Source organism: Emys orbicularis, chromosome 2 (genome assembly GCF_028017835.1).
Source record: "Emys orbicularis isolate rEmyOrb1 chromosome 2, rEmyOrb1.hap1, whole genome shotgun sequence".
In the NCBI taxonomy this organism is placed as follows: Eukaryota; Metazoa; Chordata; order Testudines; family Emydidae; genus Emys; species Emys orbicularis.
The window spans coordinates 45,807,377-45,827,412 of record NC_088684.1 but is presented as its reverse complement, the minus strand read 5'-3'; the positions used below and the strand labels follow the sequence as shown (position 1 = coordinate 45,827,412).

The following is a 20,036-nucleotide window of genomic DNA, read 5'->3' as shown; positions in this document are numbered from 1 at the left end:
TAGCATTTGTCCCACTGTCATTTACTTTCTCAATTTAAAATGTCCTGTCTCATTCCTCTTTAAGCTGATGCAACTATTTTCCAAATACACTGTTTAAACATAGAAAAGTAGATTTTAAATATCTTTATCACATTCTAATTTTATTGCAACTTTCAACCAGTAGCTTGTTGATTTTCTCCAGATAGTTACAGCACATGTATTTTGGTACTCCCCGTGGATATCAAAGGGGAGCAAATAGGTGTATAGACATCCAAGTCTCTCTGTAAGGAGAAAACATCTATGGATGCTCCAGTGTCTTAGAACCAGTTCCCAGCTACATTTCCTTTGTGCCACTCAGTGCAAAGGGGATGGAGCCATGAGCAGCTGGAGATTCTCCTGACATAAGAGGAGTCCCCAAGTGGTATTAAGATGGTGTAGCTGGGGATAGGTTAGCTGGCATAACTTATTGTAGACCTCAGCCTATTCAAGCCGAATATCAGTAGAGTGGAACGGTGATTTAGAGCCAACTTTCTCAGGGCCCAGAGATCTGGCTCTTAGTCATTTGTGATTTCAGATACTTTAATCAAATACTGTATTGAATGTGAATTCTCTGACTTTATGCTGCCCTGATGAGTAGATGATTTTTACATTGTTCACTGTGTTCATATATTTGAACAGGGGAGAATAACAAGTAGAGCCAATATTTAGAGAAGTCATTGTGTGACCATACTTTGACTGACCCAGCTGTTGTAACTAATCTCATTTTAGAGCCTGGTAAACTAGTTGTGTTAGTGAGATAGTATAAAATAAACTTACAAAAAGATTTCATGTGTTTCACTTTAAGCTATATTCATGTTTCACAGCATGCATCTGAAACTGCTCCTTTTGATTTGCTAACACAGCCATTTATCTCCTGGTTTATTAAAAGGGTATCTCTCATTGCATTAACACTGGGAAACCTGCATTTTAATGTAATCACTGATATATATCTTTGGTTTCTTAGGTAGCAATGTTTGTGCTGCACTTGGGCAGCGCCACGTTCTTGTTGACGGAACCGGTGATAAGCGCAATGACAACAGGAGCAGCTACGCATGTTGTGACTTCACAAGTCAAGTATCTGCTGGGAATGAAAATGCCATATATATCTGGGCCCCTGGGATTCTTTTATGTGAGTTCACGAGCGGAGATATCACATTGGTTTGCTAACATTCTGTTTAACATCTATAGTTTTTGGAAAGGGAGACATGGAGGTAAGGACATGATTGTGTGAACCCTCATGTTAGCTGTCCCATTCAAATCAGTAGGATTTGTTAATAGGGATTATTTGAGTGAGTAAGAACTAGCGGGATTAGGCCCCAGATTGATCCTTTGTGTTTTCTGGTTTAAAAATAAGTGGTCACGTTTTGCAGCTTTGTCAATAGTTCTAATTATTTGATTTAAAAATTAGCAATATTTCATAATTTTTCATTCAAACGAGGCTAAACAATACCCAGTTTATAGGGTGATTCAGGGAGTGTTAACCTTTGTTGAATATCCGGTCTGAGGGAATACCACAGCATTTCAGCTTTCATTCCAGACATGTTTCATGTCACATTTTCTTGAATATTAGTGAGGTGAAAGAAATATGATACATGATTTGTGGATGTCCTGTGCAACAGTTACCTTGTATATGCTACTGCTATTTTATGATATGGCACATTCTTCTCACAAACACACGTCGAGTTTATCACTTTATTTTAATCGCCGTATCGTGCGTGCAGCAGGATAAAGCTGCAGCCCTTTGGGAATTTAAACTCTGAAGGTAAACATGATTGCATGGAGCCTTCCATGGCAAAGTTACATGACCTTACATGGGAAACACAATTCTGAGAACACATTCTCTAGGATAATCCACGGTAGAAAAAAGCTTTCCTTGTAGGCATTTGACCTTGTTCTTCCAGCACAGTATAACTAATAGTGTTGCTCCTTGTTAGGGTGATAGTTTGCATACACTCAGCTGATGGGCAACTAAAGAATGAGTGTCTGTTTACTATCTGAAGCAAGGGCCCTTGTCCTTAGAACTGGAACTGGGCAAATAGCAGAATTTTTTATTTTTTGGCAACGCCACAAAATTGAAACAAAATTTGAAAAAATGTTTGTTTCAGATGGACTTAAAAACAATATTTTTTACATTTTTAGCGAATAGAAAAGTTGAGGAAAAAAATTCATTTTGAATCAAATGAAATGTTTTATTCAACCTGAAATAAAACATTTTATTCAATTTTGAGTAGTTTTTAACATTTAAATTTTTTAAAAAATAAAAGAAAATTTCTATACTAAAAGTTGTTTTGAATTGAAAAATCAAAATGTTTCATTTAGAAAATGTTGAAATCAAGCATTTCTACATGGTCTGAATTTTGAGGGAGGTAATTGAAACAATTTGAGGTAATTGACATTAATTCAAGAAATGTTTCGGTGTCTCTGAATCTGCATTTCTTGCTGAAAAAAAAATTTGGTTCTACTTAGAACACGTGCAGTTTGTCTAGCCCCTAAAGTAGAACTAGTTATTTGATTAACATGGACCATATTTCTTTGTGTCACTCTTGCTCCTCAGTCACTATTTAATTCGGTTCCCATATTTGAGTCAGGCAAGGGGAGGATTTAAAATGTGTTCTCTGAAAATCTCCAGGCAATGGGGAGATTGGTCTAATGATCTCCCTGATTGGGGAATTTTGCTTTTTAGAAAGGTTCTTTTGGTCATACTTTTATATTAAGGGTACATTTATAAGTAGTTGATAAAGGGCTAATAAATTATTAATGTTTGTTATTTCGCATGGAACAAACATGAATAATACGAGTTCCAGATGGTTATAGGCACATAAGTGCAAGGTGTCATAAGCAACCTATTGGACGATAACAAATGATTTACCATTTATTAACCCTTTGTAAATGTACCTTTGATATAAAGTATGACTCTTCTAGCACTGCTATGCCAGTTACATGGAGAGCGTATCTACATAAAGGAATATTGTCATCGGGTGGAGATGACTAACAAGTACTGCAGCCAAGAGACAATCAGATCATACAATATAAGAAATAATAGATGACGTGAAGGCCAAGACACTAACAGGATTTAAAAAAGAATTAAATAAATTAATGGAGGATAGGTCTACCAATGGCTATTAGCGAGGATGGGCAGGGATGGTGTCCCTAGTCTCTGTTTGCCAGAAGGTGGAAATGGCTGAAAGGAGATGGATCACTTGATGATTACCTGTTCTGTTCATTCCCTATGAAGCACCTGACATTGGCCACTGTCGGAAGACAGGATACTGGGCTAGATGGACCTTTGGTTTAACCCAGTATGGCCATTCTTATGTTATGTTCTTAGAGAACAGCAGTAATACAAGGAAATAATTCTATTTTAGGATGCTGGTGATATCATAAATGAGGTCATTAAGAACCTTTGAGGAAATTTTCTTCCTTATCCCTTGTATGTTTGTTTGTCTCTGACATATCCTAGCTGTCTTTGCCACACTTCTTTACTTCTGCTGATATCAAACCCTTCCCTCCTTTGTTCAGTTTGCAAAAAAAAAAAAGATGTTTTCTTGTATAGAAGTTTTTGTAAAAAGTTTATTTTAAATCATCATAGAATCATAGAAGATTAGGGTTCGAAGAGACCTCAGGAGGTCATTTAGTCCAACCCCCTGCTCAAAGCAGGACCAACACCAGCTAAATCATCCCAGTCAGGGTGTTGTCAAGCCGCACTTAAAAACCTCTAATGATGGAGATTCCACCACCTCCCTAGGTAACCCATTTCAGTTCCACCACCTCCCTAGGTAACCCATTTCAGTTCCACCACCTCCCTAGGTAACCCATTTCAGTGCCTCACCACCCTCCTAGTGAAATAGTTTTTCCTGATATCCAATCTAGACCTCCTCCACTTCAACTTGAGACCATTGCTCCTTGTTCTGTCATCTGCCACCACTGAGAAGAGTTGAGCTCCATCCTCTTTGGAACCCCCCTTTAGGTAGTTGAAGGCTGTTGTCAAATCCCCCCTCCCTCTTCTCTTCTGCAGACTAAATAAGCCCAGTTCCCTCAGCCTCTCCTCATAAGTCATGTGCCCCAACCCCCTAATCATTTTTGTTGCCCTCCGCTGGACTCTTTCCAGTTTGTACACACTTTCTGTAGTGGGGGCCCCAAAACTGGATGCAGTATTCCAGATGTGGCCTTACCAGTGCCGAATAGAGGGGAATAATCACTTCCCTTGATCTGCTGGCAATGCTCCTACTAATGCAGCCCAATATGCCGTTAGCCTTCTTGGCAACAAGGGCACACTGTTGACTCATATCCAGCTTCTCATCCACTGTAATCCCCAGGTCCGTTTCTGCAGAACTGCTGCTTAGCCAATCAGTCCCCAGCCTGTAGCACTGCATGGGATTCTTCCATCCTATCCTTGCTGAACCTCAGCAGATTTCTTTTGGCCCAATCCGTCTAGGTCACTCTGGACCCTATCCCTACCCTCCAGTGTATATACCTCTCCCCCAGCTTAGTGTCAGCCGCGAAGTTGCTGAGGTTGCAATCTATCCCATCATCCAGATCATTAATCATAGAATATCAGGGTTGGAAGGGACCTCAGGAGGTCATCTAGTCCAATCCCCTGCTCAAAGCAGGACCAATCCCCAGACAGATTTTTACACCAGTTCCCTAAATGGCCCCCTCAAGGATTGAACTCAGAACCCTGGGTTTAGCAGGCCAATGCTCAAACCACTGAGCTATCCCTTCCCCCCTTCATCTTTAATGAGGATGTTGAACAAAACCAGCCCCAGGATCAACCCCTGGGGCACTCCGTTTGATACCGGCTGCCAACTAGACATCAAGCTGTTGATCATTACCCATTGTGCCTGACGATCTAGCCAGCTTTCTATCCATCATATAGTCCATTCATCCAATCCATACTTCTTTAACTTGCTGGCAAGAATACTGTGGGAGACCATAACAAAAGCTTTGCTAAAGTCAAGGTATATCACGTACACCGCTTTCCCCATATCCACAGAGCCAGTTATCTCATCATAGAAGGCAATCAGGTTGGTCAGGCATGACTTGCCCTTGGTGAATCCATGTTGACTGTTCCTGATCACCTTTCTCTCCTCCAAGTGCTTCAAAATGGATTCCTTAAGGTCCTGCTCCATGATTTTTCCAGGGACTGAGGTGAGGCTGACTGGTCTGTAGTTCCCTGGATTCTCCTCCTTCCCTTTTTTAAAGATGGGCACTATATTTGCCTTTTTCCAATCATCTGGGACCTCTCCTGATCGCCACGAGTTTTCAAAGATAATGGCCAATGGCTCTGCAATCACATCAGCCAACTCCCTCAGGACCCTCGAATGCATTGCACCCGGCCCCGGGGACTTGTGCATGTCCAGCTTTTCTAAATAGTCCTTAACCTGTTCTTTCACCATTGAGGGCCGCTCACCTCCTCCCCATATTGTGCTGCCCAGTGCAGCAGTCTGGGAGCTGATCTTGTCTGTGAAAATCGAGGCAAAAAAAGCATTGAGTACTTCAGCTTTTTCCACCTCATTTGTCACTAGGTTGCCTCCCCCATTCAGTAAGGGTCCCACACTTTCCCTGACCACCTTCTTGTTGCTAACATACCTGTAGAAACCCTTCTTGTTACCCTTCACATCCCTTGCTAGCTACAACTCCAATTGTGATTTGGCCTTCCTGGTTACACCCCTGCATGCTCGAGCAATATTTTTATACTCCTCCCTAGTCATCTGTCCAAGTTTCCACTTCTTGTAAGTTTCCTTTTTGTGTTTAAACTCACTGAAGATTTCTCTGCTAAAACAAGCTCGTTGCCTGCCATATTTGCTATTCTTTCTGCACACTGGGATGGTTTGCTCTTGCACCCTCAATAAGGCTTCTTTAAAATACAGCCAGCTCTCCTGGATTCCTTTCCCACTCATATTAGTCTCCCAGGTGATCCTCCCCATCACTTCCCAGAGGGAGTCAAAGTCTGCTTTTCTGAAGTTCAGGGTGCATATTCTGCTGCTCTCCTTTCTTCCTTTTGTCAGGATCCTGAACTCGACCATCTCATGGTCCCTGCTGCCCCGGTTGCCACCCATTTCTACTTCCCCTATCAATTCTTCCCTGTTTGTGAGCAGCAGGTCAAGAGGAGCACGGCCCCTAGTTGGTTCCTCCAGCACTTGCACCAGGCAGTTGTCCCCAGCACTCTCCAAAAACTTCCTGGATTGTCTGTGCACTGCTGTATTGCTCTCCCAGCAGATGTCAGGGTGATTGAAATCCCCCATGAGAACCAGGGCCTGTGATCTGGAAACTTCTGTTAGTTGTCCGAAGAAAGCCTCGTCTACCTCATCCTCCTGGTCTGGTGGTCTATAGCAGACGCCCACCACGACATCACCTTTGTTGCTCTCGCCTCTAAACTTAACCCAAAAACTCTCAACAGGCTTTTCTCCAGTTTCATACTGGAGCTCTGGGCAATCATACTGCTCTCTTACATATAGTGCAACTCCTCCACCTTTTCTCCCCTGCCTGTCCCTCCTGAACAGTTTATACCCATCCATAACAGTGCTCCAGTCATGTGAGTTAGCCCACCAAGTATCTGTTATTCCAATCACATCATAGTTCCTTGAGTGTGCCAGGACTTCCAATTCTTCCTGCTTGTTTCCCACGCTTCTTTCGTTCGTGTACAGGCATCTAAGATATCTAGCCGATTGCCCTACTTTCTGAGTTTGAATCAGGAGGCCTCCCCTGTTGCACCATTGTGAAACAAAGAAATGTCTGTTTATTAGAAGGCATGGTTTTGCTTTAAAGGCACTATAAAAACTAGAAAAATTCCTTGGGCATATTAACACATATGGATTGGTTTGAGAAGGCACCAGTATCTCACTCAGAAGCACCATGCAATAAAATAGCCAACATTAGTTGCCATGATATTAGTTTTATATGAGAACTGTACTAAATAATTATGTACAATTGTGCACGTGACCAGAGAGTAAAAGGTGAGTTTGGCAGCTAGTCTTTTTGAACATTTTCTTTTATTTTCTCTAAAACTCACATAATCTGAATACTGCTGCATAGCCTCTTTTTTTCTTCATTCCACTCAAACCTCCCTCCCACCTACTTTAGCATGTTTTCTAACTCAGATACCCCTCAGGGCTGCAAAGCAGGAACCAAGAATGTTAATGAAGTGGGATAGGAAAGTCAAAAGGAAACCAAGGCAATGAAACATTTTCTTTTAAGGAGAATGAGCTCACAATTAAATATGTACAAATGAGATTTATATGTGGAGAACAAATCTACTTTGAAGACCAGGGGTCTGTGGGATTTCTGAGTAAAGAACACACTTTTGTGATTTATTAAATCTCATTTTCTTGTACAGTAGGTCCTCACTTAAAGTCGTCCCAGTTAACGTTGTTTCGTTGTTACGTTGCTGATCAGTTAGGGAACATGCTCGTTTAAAGTTGTTCAATGCTCCCTTCTAACGTCATTTGGCAGCTGCCTGCTTTGTCCACTGCTTGCAGGAAGAGCAGCCCATTGCAGCGAGCTAGTGGGGGCTTGGAACCAGGGTGGACCAGCAGCCCCCCTATCAGCTCCCCCTATCAGCTCCCTGCTCCCCTAAGTTCCCTGTGCAGCAGCTGCCCAGCAGGCTAGCAATTGCAGCTGTCCCTCCCCCCACTGCCATGTGCTGTTCCTGCCCTCTGCCTTGGAGCTGCTCCCCAAGACTCCTGCTTGCTGTGCGGGGGGAGAGGAGGGAGGGGAGGAAAGGGGGCGCTGATCTTCCATAGAGCAGGGAGGACACAGGACAGGGCTCAGGATGGAGGGAGCTTGATGGCAGCAGCTGCGGTCTCAGCAAGCTGATCTAATTAACAAGGCAGTGTACTTAAAGGGGAAATGCGTATCTCTCTCTCTCTCTCACACACACACACACACGGTGTGTGTCTCTGTCTCTGTCTGCGATGCTGTCTCCCCTCCCTCCATTCCTGCTGCCTTGTAGAGTGTGAGAGTTAACCCTTGAGGGCTCAGCCAATTGCTAGTTCATCATTTAGCAGTAAGGCATTCCCTGGGAAATATCCCACCCTCTGACTCCTCCACCCCAACCAAGCTTCACAATCATCATCACTGTGTACCAGTATTAAATTGTTTGTTTAAAACTTATACTGTGTGAGTGTATATATATATAATATAGTCTTTTGTCTGGTGAAAAAAAATTCCCTGGAACCTAACCCCCTCATTTACATTAATTCTTATGGGGCAATTGGATTCGCTTAACATTGTTTTACTTAAAGTCGCATTTTTCAGGAACATAACTACAACGTTAAGTGAGGAGTTACTGTATACACTCTCACTTTGGTCTTCTAACTTTTAACATGTTCCCTAACTAAATTATTCAGATTTTAGGCTTAAAACATCTACAGCAGCTGCCAGAAGATTTATTCTCAATATGGGTTGCATTTGCTGACCAAACAATGGAAAGAAACACTTAAAAAAATTTAATGGGGTCTTTTTGCCAGTTAAGTTGTATTGATTGGAGAACAGACTCTTTTGACTAATTTGTTGTTTTTAATCTCTTATTTTATTTTTTTTAACATCTGCACCCGTTTTTGGAGCTAATCTTCATGGTTTTAATTTAACCTCTTTAAAAAAGGCAGAAGAACTCACTAATGTTTCAGCGTACACAGTCTTTCTATACTATGCACAGTTAGGGTTGCTGACTTTCTACTCGCACAAAACCAAACACCCTTGCCCCACCCCTTCTCTGATGCCCTGCTCTTCTCTGAGGCCCCTCCCCCGCTCACTCCATTGCCCCTCCCTCTATCGCTTGCTCTCCCCACCCTCACTCACTCGCTCATTTTCACTGGGCTGGCTCAGTTGGTTGCGGTGTGGGAGGGGGTGAGGACACTGGCTGGGGGTGTGGACTCTGGGGTGGGGCTGGGGATGAGGGACTTGGGGTACAGGAGGGGGCTCCGGGCTGGGGGGTAGAGCCGAGGGGTTTGGAGTATGGGAGGGGCCTCCGGGCTGAGGCAGGGGGTTGGGGTGTGGGAGGCAGTATGGGCTCTGGGCTGGGGATGTGGGTTCTGGGGTGGGGCCAAAAATGAGGGGTTCAGGATGTGGGAGGGGGCTCTGGGCTAGGGCAGAGGGTTGGGGTGCGAGGGGGGGGTGAGGCTCTGGCTTGGGGTGCGGGCTCTGGGGCTGGGCTGGGGATGAGGGATTTGGAGTGCAGGAGGGGGCTCTGGGCTGGGGCTGAGGGATTTGGAGTGCAGGAGGGGGATCAGGGCTGGGACAGAGGGTTGGGACATGGGGAGGTGTGAGGGCTCCAGCTGGGGGTGCAGGCTCTGGCGTGGGGCTGAGCGGTTTGGGGTGCAGGAGAGTGCTCCAGGCTGGGATTGAGGGTTGCGGAGGGTGGGAGGAGATCAGGGTTGCAGGGAGGGGGTTGGGGCTCGGGAGGTGGTCAGGGGAGAAGGCTCCGGGCGGCGCTTACCTCAGTCAGCTAGAGGAAGCAGCGGCATGTCCCCCTTCTGGCTCCTATGCAGAGGCACGGCCAGGAGGTTCTGCTCACTGCCCCATCCGCAGGCGCCACCACTGCAGCTCCCATTGGCCGTGGTTCCCAGCCAATGGGTGCTGTGGAACTGGTGCTCGGGGCAGGGGCAGCGCGCAGAGCACTGGGACTGGTCCTACACCTAGGAGCCAGAGGGGAGACATGCTGCTGCTTCCGGGAGCCGCGCTGAGCCATGGCAGGCTCATGGGAGTCTGCCTTAGCCCTTCTGTGATGCTGAACAGACTTTTAACGGCCCAGTCAGCAGTGCTGACCGGAGCCACCAGGGTCCCTTTTCGACCTGGCGATCCGGTTGAAAACTGGACACCTGGCAATCCTATTCACAGTTGCCTTATATACAGTGTGCAGATAGTTAAGGTCACCTAAATGTGTTATTACTCTGTAAGGCCAGTGCATAATTTTTAAAGAAATTCAGTGGCGCTCAAGGTAATTCTCCCTGCAGGCCAGTAATTTTCCAAGAGAGTAGTAACACTTTAGGTGATTTTCACTCTGTATGTTTACTTGTGTGTGAAGGTTGCCTGAAGTTTTACTTACTGCTCTGCTGGGAAATTACTGGACTTCAAGGGGAATTACCTTGAATTTCACTAAATTCCTGCAAAAATATGCATGGCTCTTTATAGGACATTAAGATTTTGGGTACAATCTTGACTAAATATACACTGTGTATATAGTAAAACTATGCAGAAAGTTACATCAACCTAATTTTAACTTTCAGGGATCCTGAGATTTATTTTTGGGAGGGGGGATGAACTCATAAATTCCAAAATACTTTTTTTTAAATTTGGAAGGAGATAAGACTGCTGAAATAATTAATATAATCCACAATATTACTATGCCTCTTTCTAGTAAAAAAAAAAAAATCTGACATGCAAAAAAGAAGATAGGAAACAACTAGTTATGATAATTTACATAAATATCTGATTACCCTTATAGTTCATACATTTTGTTAATGATAATATTGTAATAACATCCTTAACTCTGGTACACTGAGTACATATTTATGAGCTCTCGCAGTATATACATCACCAGTGTATGTATATATTTAAATATGTAATTAATGATGTGTCTGTTGAAAATGTTTATACATATGTTTTGTGGGTTAGACATCAGTGTTATCACAGACCTGTAATATAAAAATGCTCAGTGTTAACTCTATAAAACATTTTGAGCTTACTGATTGAATGTATAGTGTAATATGTGGTTAAATGCTTTAATACTAAGAGGTATATTATATATTTTGCAAAGGGCATGCACATAGTTTCATAAAAAATAAGCTGTTGATTCTGCTATTCTGATGTCATTCCAATGAAATGAATAGACCCAGGCTTTCCAAGGCATGGCTTCATATGTGTGCACTTATTGATGGAAGCACTTTAATATGACCCATCTCTGCCACCTTTGTTTCAGTGTACTGCAGATTAAACCTACAAAAAGGTTTGGACCTTTTTGAACAGTGACTGTCAATAATACTAAACTGAGCAGTAGCTTTGTAATGTGGGTAATGAAGTATATTTTCACTTATTATCTGATCTAAGGCCCGGATCCTGCAAACACTTATTCACCTGCTTAACTTTTAGCGTGTGAAAAGAACAGTTGCAATCAATAGGTCTAGAGGTGAAAAAACTAATGTACTATGCTACCTTGACCTTGGTAAGTAAATAAATCTCTGGATAAACCTACACTAGCTTGCATTTTAAGTTCTTAGAAGGGCAATGTTTCCTCTCTAAGCATGGTTGTGGATTTCATTAACACTTATCTTTTAACATTTAGTTATTTATAAAGCTTAACTGGAAGTTTTCAAATATCCAAGTTAAGATCTTAAGCTAAAAAGTAAAGAGCAGCACAGGTGAGTTGTTTGAAAAGTTGCAGTTAGTAGGGTAATTTTTAAAAAAAGGCAGGTTGAACTCATATTTCATGGGAATTAAATCAGTCAGGAAGCACAGCATTCTGTGGCCATCACAACCATGAAGCAGGACCATTTTTAGTTGGTTGAATTTGAGATTAAGGGTAGATCCCATTGTGTACGTGATGGTGTGGGGTGGTATGGCATAAAGGTGTCATCAGTCTGTTTGGTTTGATCACATTACTAATTAATGGTAAAGTCAAAGTAAGTAATCCAGGTTATCTCAAATGCAGAACTGGCATATTATTTTTTATATGTACTGTAAATTGCCTGGTACATTTTTGGGTGATGTAAAATAATTAATAACAATAATTTTCTGTATATGTCACATTTTTTACAGAAAAATTAGTTTTAAAAATATGATTAATGTAATTCCTTCCATCTCAAAAGCCAGGATTTCTCTCTCAATGATTCCCACTGTACATGTCTCAAAATTACCTACAAATTTAAAATTTAAAAATTACTTACAATAACTTTTCTATACATAATGTCACTATTTGAATGTCTTGAGATGCTGGACCTACCGGGGCCAGAAGCAAAGCTTTTATCCCATGGAATATTGGGAATTCTTCATTTGCAATGATATTAAGCTCCATTTTTTGGCCCGTGAGCCTTCCCCTGTTTGGTGTAATTGCAAGGGGGAGGCGTTGGAATTCCAGATTTACAGGGGAAAGGGGAAACATTAGTTTGGGAAGTTAGGGATTTTTTTAAAATGGCATTTGTTTGAAGCTGCTCAAGGGGCTGGAATGGTAGATCTAGCTAGAGATCGATAAAGTGATGTGGTTGAAGGTACATAATAAATGCAGTTCATTACATAGCTCTGCAGTTGATCCCATAGACCTTGTCCAGACTAAGGTGTAAAGGTGTGATATGAGATTCAGTTAGCTAGCTCAATCTAATAACACCTTCTAGTCGACTCTAGAACCTCCAGCCAAGAGACAATAATGGTACGTACCGTGTTCTAAGGTACAGTTGCTTTGTCTTGATTAGAGCGTTATAAGATGTTAATTAAATCAAGCTAGCTAACGCTATCTAAAATTGTCTTTAAATCCTAGTCTAGACAGAGTCTCCACCATGCATGTGGGGAATGTGTGTGTGCGTACATGTGTATACAACACTGTGTAATGTATGTGTATGTATGTATTTATGCATGTAGATGAATATACAAAGAGATTACAGTTTTATGGTTCTTGGAAATACTATGGACACAGATTATTCTTGACATATAATTTAGTAAAAATTTCCTGCAGAAATGTTTGTTACAGAAACTGATCTATAACTGCCATGGACTTCTGGGAGCCTTGGCTATAACTTCAATTGAAGTATTTTAAAGATTAAATGGCAGACAAAGTAGCATCTATATTCTTCATAGAAGGAACACTAAAGAGGATGTCCAAGTGTAAGAATATTCCATGTTCTGATTTGTACATTAGATTGTGACTCTCCTGCATACTTATAAACTTTCTATTTGATGGAAATCCTTGATTAAACACTACAGTGATTCCCTCAAGTTCGTGGAAATGAAATTTTTACCTGTTTTTAAAAATGTCTAGTACAGAGGAAAGACATAAAAATTATCTTTGGACAGTGTAGATAGACATCTTTATTGTTTAAATTAAATATATCCAGGATGTCTCAGTTCATCTAGTAAAGACTTAAATTCATTGTTGCTACACATGGATCATCAAATGCTGACACTTCAGCAGAAACTGGTCATTTGAAATAAGCTTGCAGCTCTTTGATTTCTGAGAATGGGAATCAGTCTAACTCTTCTCTTTCCTCTTACCAACTTTGTTTTCGATATGGATATGTATTTTCATAGTTTCTGAGCCAAGGATGACTTTGTAGACACTTTGACACAGCTTTCCAATTTTTTCTTTTGTCCTAATTGATCCCAGCTTCTTGTGGGGAACAGAGGCAAAGTCCCATGCTGTCTGTAATGTACATTTTTGGGCAGTGATGATATATTAATAGCCAAGTCTCAAGCCATTCAGTATAACATCCTCCTTGATGCATTACACAAGGACACCGTGTGGTTAGAGATGGTGGTTTTTTACTCATCGTTCACCTATTACTTATTACTCTTATAAAAGAATGTTATTTACAAAGGTTAGACAGTGACTGAATAAGATGACTTTAAAATTTGAGAGTTTTTTCCAGGCTCTGAGAAACATTCCCACTGAAATATGTTTGTTGTTATCCTGGCCTGGGTTCCAGTATTTTTTCTCCTTGTGAACTATCAACAGGTTTCTTTTCTTTCCCATTGTCATGTTTTTCTTGTGATTGTTTTCCATAATGGAAAACTGAAATATTCCTAAAATCTAACAAAAATTGGAGCTTTTAAACTTGCTCATTTAAAAAAAAAAACCATAGTCCTATCCAAGAATGACAGAATCATAGAAATTAGAATAGAAAAGTCCTCTATGGTGGTGTAGTCAACCCCCCTGCCATGATAGAATTGTTCCTTGAGATAAGTTTTGTAGTGCTTTGTCCAGTCCAGTTTTAAATGTCTTTGTTTAATCCCCAAACTGTCAAGAAGTCCTCTTACCACCATAAGTACATTTGAAAATGCATTCATTAATCACCATTCTAACAAAGTGGAGGTTTCTCTCTTCATTTATTTTAGGGATATTTTTAGTTGTCCTTAGAACAGACACCCTGACTTTTCATATTTGAGCTTCAATTCCCTTTATTTTATTGTGTTGCGTTTTATAGCATATAAATAAGAGATTATTTATATTGCAGCCTAGATCTGTAGAATTTCCTCAATTCCTTCTTCTGTATAGGCTTTCTGGATTCCTTTTGGAGACTTTTTTTTTCAAAGAAACAGAACATACTTTAGCTTTGTCAGTCATCTAAATCTCTGTTACCTATTGTTATCTTTTTCCTATTTTCTCATAATGGACCAATGAATTTTCTGGATTTTTGAATGGCTTTCTTCCAGACATGTTTGTTATTCACCTTGTAATACAGATATATATGGGATAAGTGTGACATGAAATGGAAATTTTTAAGACAACTTGGTTGGGTGTCCAACCTACATTTCTTCCATATTCTCTCCTTTCATTTCTTTCTCCCTCCCACAAGATGTATGTGTCAAAGAATAATGGGGGCTTCTTGTTAGATATACATTCAGATTCATTAGCCTTAGACAAATGGTCTTTTCCATACAAACCATCCAGGACTCTTGACTCCCTTCAGAACAGTGAAACATCCCTCCTCTCAACTACCTTTCTATATTCAGTTTATAGTTCAGCCTACATGGCTGTTAGGCCTCCACTCGAATTCTGATTTTTCCCAACTTGTTCTCCTTAAGGCTTCAGAAAGGATGTGTACTATATATGCTCCTATCACTTTTGTTCCTCTAGCAAATAGGTTGTTACACATCAGAGGCATGAAGAACTTGACTGTAGATTTTCTTTCTTTCTCTATTTTTCTGGACAGGATCCTGTAGAAGTTATCTCTATCTTTCCTCAGATCTTCTAACCTCTTCAATGGATTTGGAAATTTCTTCATCAACTTTAATCTCAGAGGTGTGTGTCTTCTGGATCCTCAAATTTGGAACAGGTTAGGGCTGCATACCTCTTCAGTTTATCCTGTTAATCTCAGGGTGCAATTAGAGATATTATAAACCAGAGGTAATCAATGATTTCAGAGTTAGTGAATCAGAGATCTGGTTCTATCCATTTCACAGTAGCTTAAATACAGTATTTATGGCAGATAATCACCCATTCACTTCTGTGAGTGGATGGATGCTTTCATGGTGCCAGTGAGCCATTCAAGATACAGGATAGGCAACGTGAAATTATTTGATATGGTAATTGTATGTTTCCTTTAAATATCATTAAAATGGATTAATCAAATTTACTGGTTGTGTCTGAATTAAGGAAAATTTTCATTCTTGTGAAGTATATTACATACATATCTGTACTGACAGGATTGAAATATTTAATTCATAGGAGTTTTGAATGAATAAGGATTGAATAAAATCTCAGTAAGGACATCAAGATTTGCTCTATTGTACTTCCAGGATAATTTTGCTTTATTAAGTGTGTTTCTGTTAGTGGAAATGTATAGTATTGTTTGTATTAAAAAGTTATTGTAAAGGTATTCACAACTTTCAGAACTGTTTCAAGCAGAAGTCCTTTTGTAATGGTAGATCCATGAATTTTTTCCATCCAAAGTGTTGAGTGAACACCAGTATGTCAGATTGCTTAACTCCTATAGCATTGATTCGGCTTTTGAGAATAGTTCTGTACATCTGAAGATATTAGGTTGCATTCTAGTATGTGGCATTTTGTCATGTATACAATTCTGTTGTCATCTCTGTTTTGTTTTGTTTGTTTTTTATCACTGTAGATTTATGCCTATATATTTGAAAACATCAAATCAGTTCAATTAGAAGCTTTGCTTCTGTCCTTGGTAAGCCTGGTGGTGCTCGTTCTTGTTAAAGAACTGAATGAAAAATTTAAAAGAAAAATTAAAGTAGTTCTTCCCATCGATTTAATTCTGGTAAGTATGAAATCAAGTATCAGACTTCTTGCCTTTCAAAGCTTGCAGTTGTTTAACTAAACTGCAAAAGCTTACTATGTCGTCAATTGCTACCCAGAGCCACACCTGCCACTTGTTAAATGTAGAGCTAATTTGCATGGCTGTATGTTAATGTATGAACAGGAAACAGTTTGGATAAATAATTAAAAAAAGAAGTGACATATGTTTTCAATTTATAAAACATTTTTCATATGTTTATTGTTTCTTACGTAAATACAAGAACATGAGGCCTAAGATGTTAATATGAACAATTTTAAGTATAAAAATAAAAATGTAATTGGTATGTTTTTGATCTGAAGCTGTAAGAGACGAATGCTGGTTAGCTGTAGTCAAACATAGTTTTTTACATTTATTTATGACAAAATCAGTACCTAAACTATCATTTTCTATAATTTCCAGTTTTCTTTTCACGTGGTGTAGGTTAAATAGAAATTAGCTACAGTGCTGTAAGTGCTCTACATTCAAACGTCAAGTGGTAATTCAGACATTTCCCTGCACCCAGAGCTGGGATTCTGTTTTCCCCAGAACCTCTTACAGAAAGCAAACAGATTTTGAGAGAAAAATTCTGAAGTCCATGTGCTCTTCACAGTGTATCAACCTTATACTTTTGCTTTCTTTGGACTCTCTCATACAAAAGGAGACATTTTCTAAGGAAGCAAAATGCTGAAGCACAATCAACTGACGTTGCATAGGTCATTATAACAAACTATTTGGGGTATTTTTTCATAAAGAACTGGGGCCAATTTGGAATCACATTGAATTAATTACTAACTATTCTGTATGCTGCTGAACTGACTGGATTTTTTGCAGGCTATCTCTGGTATGACACAGCATCTAGAAACCTGTAGAATAATTGTGCTTCTATGTATGCACAAAACTATGTGATTTCAAACTATGCCAGGCATGTGACCTGTTGTGTTTACTGTTTGTTTCCAGTTACTTGGTAGTATGTACTTCTCTGTATGTCTGATGGCTGTGGAACCACCCAATTTAATTTGCTTAGCCTCAAAAATACAAAGGATATAGAATCCTAGAAATGTAGGGCTGGGAAGAACTTTGAAGGGTCATCTGTTCCCTACACTGAGGCAGGACCATGTATTCCTAGACCAACTGTGACTTTAACCTATTCTTAAAAACCTCCAATAATGGGGACTCCATCACCTCGTTTGGTAACCTATTCCAGTACTTAACTATCCTTATATTAGAAAACTTATCCTACTAACTAACCTAAATCTCCCTTGCTGCAGATTAAGCCAATTAATTCTTGTCCTGCCGTCTGTGGACATGAAGAACAATTAATCACTGTCCTCTTTATAACATCCCTTAATATATTTGAAGACTTTTACCAGGTCCCTCCTCAGTCTTCTTTCCTCAAGACTACACATGCCCAATTTCTTTAACCTTTCCTCCTGAGTAAGGTTTACTAAACCTTGTATATATATTTGTTGCTCTCCTCTGGACTCTTTCCAGTTTGTCTCCATCTTTCTTAAAGTGTGGTGTCCAAAACTGGACCCAGTACTACAGCTGAGTCCTCATCAGGGTTGAGCAGACCAGGACAATTACCTCCTGTGTCTTAGGGCTTATCTTCACTATCGTGCCACATTGGCGCAGCGGCATCGATGCATCTGCGCCAATGTAGCGCATCTGGTGAGGACCTATTATGTCGATGGGAGAGCACTCTCCCCCGACATAATTATTCCACCTCATCGAGAGGTGGAAGCTATGTTGGTGGGAAAGCGTCTCCCGTTGACATAGTGTCGTGTAGACACTGCTTTAAATCAATGTAACTTATGTTGCTCAGGGGATGGCTTTTTCACACCTCCGAGCGAGGTAAGTTACATCGACTTAAGCAGTAGTGTAGACAAGCCCTTAGATACAACATTCCTATTAATACACTCCAGAACCATGTTAGCCTTTTACACAACTGCATCACACTGGTGACGTGTATTCAGTTTGTGATCCATTATAACTCCTAAATCCTTTTTAGCAGTACTACTGCCTAGCCATTTATTCCCCATTTTTATTTGTGTATTTGTACTCTGTTTTGCACTTGTCTGTATTGAATTTCATCTCGATGATTTTAAAACTATTCTCCAATTTATCAAGGTCAATTTTTGAATTCTAATCCTGTCCTTCAAAGTGCTAGCAACCCCTCCCAGCTTGGTGCCATGTTCAGATTTTATAAACATGCTCTTCAGTCCATTATTCAAGTCATTAATGAAAATATTGAATAGTACTGACCATGCATATCGTGCAAACTAGATACCATCAATCTAGGCTTGAATAAAGACTGGGAATGGCTGAGCCATTACACACATTGACTCTGTTTCCCCATGTTAAGTATCCTCACACCTTCTTGTCAAACTGTCTGAAATGGGTCATCTTGATTATCACTACAAAAGACTTTTTTCTCCTGCTGATAATTGCTCATCTTAATTAATTAGCCTCTTAAGAGTTGGTAGGGCTACTCCCACCTTTTCAAGTTCTCTGTATGTGTATATATATCTCCTTACTATATGTTCCATTTTATGCATCTGATGAAGTGAGCTGTAGCCCACGGAAGCTTATGCTCAAATAAATTTGTTAGTCTGTAAGGTGCCACAAATACTCCGGTTCTGAGATTGCTTCAGCAAGTTCCTCAAGTACCCTAGGGTGAATTTCATCAGGCCCTGCTGACTTGAATACGTCTAACTTATCTAAATGTTCTTTAATTTGTTCTCACCCTATTCTGGCTTGTGTTGCTCCCCCCTTGTTGTTAATATTAACTGTGTTTTAGCATCTGGTCACAATAAATTTTTTAGTGAAGACTGACGCAAAATAGTCATTAAACACCTCAGCATTCTTAAAGTCTGTTATTAGCTTTCCTTCCCCACCACATTTTCCTTTGGCTTTCTCTTCCTCTTAATGTATTTCTAGAACCTCTTCTTATTGGCCTTTATGTCCTTTGCTAGGTGTTATGTTCATCAGGCAGATGGAATTGCCATACTTAGAGCTGGATGAAACTTTTTTTTGCCAAACAATGCAAGTTTGGGTGAACCAAAACATTTTGTGAATTTGTGTCAATTTTGCCAAAATGTCAGTTGGAAACCCCCCCCCCCCCCAAAAAAAATATTCTGAAAAAAATAAAATAATTTCATTTTAACAATTTCAAAATAAAACATTTCAATGTTTCATTTATTTAAAAAAATATTATTATTATTCCATTTATTATTTATTTAGAAACTTAAAAATGTTTTTAGAAAGTTTGAAAACAAAACTGTTTCATTCAAGCTGAAATAAAATTTATGTTCAGACCCAACTGATTTTTTTCTGACTCTTTGGTTTGCCAAAACATTTGAAACATTTTCATTTTGGGTTGATCTGAAATGAATTTTTGTTTTGATATTTCAGAAAGGCCAGCAGACAGAAAAGTCAGTTATTCTCACAGCTGTGCCCAGATATCCTTTTGTGTAGAGTAACTATTTAACCCATAGTCCTTGAGACAAATGTAGACTGTACGTTCACTTTGCTTTCATAATTTTAAAATATTGTTTCTAGAAAGAAGTGACACTTTTTTTCTCCATATGGCTAAGTGGTTTCTTGTAAGATCCTACTGAAGTTTGTAAGTGCTTTTCAAAATTAATATGAAAATGGACTCTGAATTTTCTGCTATAGTGGACTGGAGAGATAATTAGAATACTGTTTCCATGGGTGGTGGGTGAAGCTTCCCCTGGGGGAGGCTAGCTCCCTGTCCCGCCTCTTCCGCCCTTGGCCCTGCCCAGACTCCACCCCCGCCTTGCCTCCACTTGGCTCCCTCTCCACTCAGCCCCCCTGCTGCCAAGACCCTCTTCACCCCCCTGCCCATGGGAGACACCCCCCCACACACCCGCTGCAGCCTTCCTTACCGCCCCCGCACTGCAAGACCCGCTTGCCTGCCGACCCACTGTCTTGCTAGGGCCCTCCTCACTCCCCCATCTGCCGCTTGCCTTCTCACACACACACACACACACCCCGTCCGCCTGCTGCTCACCTCCTCACTCCCCCACCAGAGCCCCCCTGCCCACTGTAAGACCC

The 20,036-nt window shown here is 40.5% G+C and overlaps 1 protein-coding gene across 1 annotated transcript in view; it reads left to right on the top strand.

The window, feature by feature from the left end:
- SLC26A7 (solute carrier family 26 member 7) overlaps positions 1–20,036 on the top strand; it is a 135,017-nt gene that overhangs the window by 48,961 nt on the left and 66,020 nt on the right. Inside the window, exons 4-5 of the mRNA XM_065399357.1 lie at positions 983–1,147; positions 15,792–15,944. Coding sequence (XP_065255429.1) covers positions 983–1,147; positions 15,792–15,944 — 318 coding nt within the window. The remainder of the gene's footprint in view (positions 1–982; positions 1,148–15,791; positions 15,945–20,036) is intronic.